Source organism: Salvelinus sp. IW2-2015, unplaced genomic scaffold, assembly GCF_002910315.2.
Source record: "Salvelinus sp. IW2-2015 unplaced genomic scaffold, ASM291031v2 Un_scaffold4548, whole genome shotgun sequence".
In the NCBI taxonomy this organism is placed as follows: domain Eukaryota; kingdom Metazoa; phylum Chordata; class Actinopteri; order Salmoniformes; family Salmonidae; genus Salvelinus; species Salvelinus sp. IW2-2015.
This window is the reverse complement of record NW_019945818.1, coordinates 28256-32184: the sequence shown is the minus strand read 5'-3', so window position 1 is coordinate 32184 and position 3929 is coordinate 28256. Positions and strand designations below refer to the sequence as shown.

General features: G+C 47.7%; 1 protein-coding gene across 1 annotated transcript in view; it reads right to left on the bottom strand.

The window, feature by feature from the left end:
- Nucleotides 1-202: 202 nt before the first annotated feature.
- The window catches only part of LOC112077420 (SLIT and NTRK-like protein 3), a 6088-nt gene continuing 2361 nt past the window's right edge, over nt 203-3929 (bottom strand). Inside the window, exon 3 of the mRNA XM_024143935.1 lies at nt 203-3908. Within this exon, the coding sequence (XP_023999703.1) occupies nt 1147-3858 (2712 nt within the window). The 5' untranslated portion in view covers nt 3859-3908 and the 3' untranslated portion in view covers nt 203-1146. The remainder of the gene's footprint in view (nt 3909-3929) is intronic.

Genomic DNA, 3929 nt, shown 5'->3' with positions numbered 1-3929 from the left:
TGCCCATATTCTTGGCCAAAGCAGCACAACTAAAAATGTAATCAAGCCAATAGAGATGTCAGTGTATTATTGTGCTATGCACAGACACAGCACAGTATAGAGCCATACCAAACATAATACCTCTACGTTCTTCACAAACGTTCCGTGGTAGCACCCTTTTCATTTAATATAATCGTTTTTATTAAGAAGGCTATACCAGACGCATATTTACTATACATTTATTTAACATTACCTTTACAATAAAATGTTCACTGAAATTACAGAATAAATATATGCACATATTTTCTTCAAATCTTTGTGAGAGAGAAAACATTAAAAGTGCCCCCTACAAAGCCGTTAGTGTCGATGAGATAGATAATCCGATGCATGGTTCTTAACAAAGTGCGTGGATTTCCAGAAAACCTTGAGCGTCATCATATAATATATTCACAAATGTTATTTTCATCCTTGGGCGAGCACGTCCTTGAGAATTGCACCCAGATATATAGTAGTCCTCTTTAATAATAATAATGATAATAATATATAAAATGAAACAGAACACTGAACCGTAATGTGTTACAGTATCTCTATTAATACGTGAGTGATAGTTCTGAGCAAATCCCTCACCACTGCAATGGATCGAGTGCATGCAGCAAACTGCAATTTATTTTCTTCATGTTTTATTTATTTCCTACAAACTTCATGTGCACGGCACCGGGCGTTTATATATCCACCTGAAAGATAGCGAGACAGAAACACGAGCCCGGTGGAGACATCCAGCTCGCGCACAGGGTTACTCCACTCCACCATGTGAGAGCTCGTGAAGGGTTCCGTTAGATGGGATATATTGTCGGATGTTGTGTTTTTCCCGGTGTCTCTCTCCTCTTCCTTGCTCTCTCACTCTCCTCAGCATATAGACCAATCTGTTCCATATAAAAATAAGGGTTGATAACATTGCTGGCTACTCTGAAAAAAGGCACTTCATTGAATATCTGAGAATGGCCTTTCCTCCAAAGCGATTTTGGGGGAAAACTTTTTGTAATATAATATTTCATTTTAATATCATGCTGCTTTTTTGTTTAGTTTTTCTTACGTGATTTTGTTCCGTTTGGGGTATGGAAAAGGGAGAGTGTGTGTTTATATGTAGTTTATGCTAAACTCCGTGTGTTAGAACCGATATGATTTCTCCAGTACTTCGAGGTAATCCGGCTTGGTTTGGAGTTTGGCCCTTAACTCGAGGTAATCGCTTTGGGAGGAGTCAGGGTAGCAGCCTTTCCCTGTTGTGAACAGCAACGTATCCTTGAGACGTGCGTCCTGTTGTAAGTCCGGGTATTGCATACCAGGCGGGTGTGCATGTGCAACGTGCACGTCCTTTAGCTTCGGCACCGTTCCATACAGACAGTCTACGAAGCCGACAGTTGGCGTGGGTCTCTGGCTGTCAATCACGGTGGGACACAGCCCACTGTTCTCGTGAAAACTCGATATATCCCCTGTATTGTGGTTTACCGTGACGATAGTGTTGAGCTGTGAGTTAGACATGGCTAGGGTCCATTCTCTCTCCTTCTCTAAGAGGGTTCGGTAATTACTGTTGTTCTCTTTTGTTTCTGCAAACTGCCCCCCCTCACCCTCCCCTACCTCTCCCTCCCGGGGCTTGTAAATGGGGTTGTTGCACATCTGCGTCACAGGGTGAGGAATGTAATCATAGACGTGACCGTGAGTGTGTGTGTGGCCAACGTGACCATGTGTGTGTGTATGTGTGTGTCCGCTGGTTGGCTTTTCAGGTGAGCCTATGCTTCCACTGCTGGTCTGTCTCGGCGGATCCTCAAATATCCTGCACTGCATTTGGATTCCCGTCAGATCCACCTCAGAGCGTTTCCGGAAGGGCAGCTTCTTCCGTCTCCGCAGGACGAAGGCGAAGAGACCCGCCGCCACGAAAACCGCTGAGATGAACAGAACAAGAAGACTGAGAATGAGGACTGATAGAGGAACTGGCCCCCTCCCCACAGCCTCCCCCAGACCAGAGCTACCAGTTATCATATCATCAGAGGGGAGGAGAGCTGGGGAAGGTCCGGATGAGTACTTCAGCTCTGGACAGATGACTTCAGCATCCAGCGACCTCAGATCCTTCCCAAAGGCAAAATCAGGAGTCTTACAGATGACATCACTAACCATGATTACAGAGGACAGCTTCTCCATCCAGGTTTTGAGGGGGATGATGTCACAGGAGCAGTCCCAGGGGTTCTGATGAAGGTCCACCTGGACGATGGAATGCAGGTGTTCTAGAACGCCACGCACGGGCAGGGACAGGAAGTAGTTATTGCGGAGGTTGAGTCGTGCCAGGCTGGTGCCTGCGAATGCGTCGGTCGGGAGAGTGCGGAGCAGGTTGTCGTTGAGGAAAACAAGCTGAAGGCTGGGCATGAGAGAGAAGGATGCTGGCTGGATCTCACGAATAACGTTATACTCAAAATAAAGATAACTCAACGTCTGTAAGCCCCGGAACATACCGGGAGTTAGCCTTTCAATGTCGTTCCCATTCAGATATAAACTCTTCAGGTTGGGAAGATTGATAAATGCCCCTTCCTGGACATACGATATCCGGTTATTCCCCAAGTGTAGTAAATCCAAGCTGGAAAAGTTCCAGAAATCAGACCGGTAGATTTTCTGTATCAGATTTCCACTCAGGTAAAGTTTCTTGGCATTGAGAGGCCTGGGCAGAAGCTCTGAGATATTATGAAAGCCCTTCTCTTTACAGTTGACCGTTAGCCCCAGGTCGTTGATATGGAGGTTGCAGATACATCCAGAGGGGCAGACGATAGGGATGGGGGGGCGGGTCTGGTAGCCAGCTATAGGGGGCTGGTTCAGGCCGGGGTAGAGACTACGAGGGGTGGGAGGGTTTTTGGTGGGCCTGGGCCGTTTGGTGGGTTTGACATGTCTCTCTTTGTACTCCACAGACGATGCTGTGTTGTGGAACGACGACAGCATGGAGGACGGTTTCGTTGGCCACGTGTTCTCGTTGTTGAACGGAGACCGGGGGATTCCCAGTTTGGCCTCGATTTCTGTGTCTGAGAGTAACGGACAGAGCTCACTGCGTTTGATCTCACGTAAATCTTTCCCGTGCAAGTGGAAGGGGTACTCGCAGGTGATCTCTCCGACCAGCGCTGTGTAGGGAACACGTTCCAACCATGTTTTTAGCTGAACTATATCACACTCACAGATCCATGGATTCTCCTCTAGCTGAATCTCCATCAGGCTCCGCCCCACATATTCCAACGTGCCCTTATATGGTAATGTCTTTAACCGGTTTCCCCTCAGGTCTAGGTGTGTTAGTGACACCGACCTGAATAGGTAGCTGGGCAGGACTGGTATCAGATTGTCATTTAGGATGAGCACTCTGAGTTTGTGGAGGTGCCTGAAGGCTCCGCTCTCTATCCTCTTGATGACATTATAGTCCGCTTGCAGGTATTCCAAGCTTTCCAGACCCAGGAAGGTGTCATTCCGGAAAACCTCTAGTTTGTTCTCATGGAGGAATAGCCGTTTCAGAATTCCCAATCCGTTAAATGCTCCGGCGTGGATGTCCTGTAGCGCATTATTCCCCAGATTAATGGACACGGCATTGTTGAGGTGAATAAAACTGTTGAAGTACAGCTTCCTCATGGAGTTCCTCTGTAGGTTGAGTTTGAAGGGCCGTGTCCATATCTGGGAGATCTGACTGACGTTCGTAAATCCTTTGCTGTCGCAGTGGACGTGAAATACGCCCTCTTTGACTTCGCAGTAGCAGGGCTCGAAGCAGGGCTCGTCGATCTCCTCCGAGTCCTCCAGCAGTGGGATCGGGGTGGTCCATCCTAGGGCTATGGTGCTCAGCAAGGTAACCCACAGCATCCTCACTGAGACCTGATGAAGTCACGGCTATGGCAAGCCCCTTCACAGCACTGCAACAGTAGAGAAGAGAG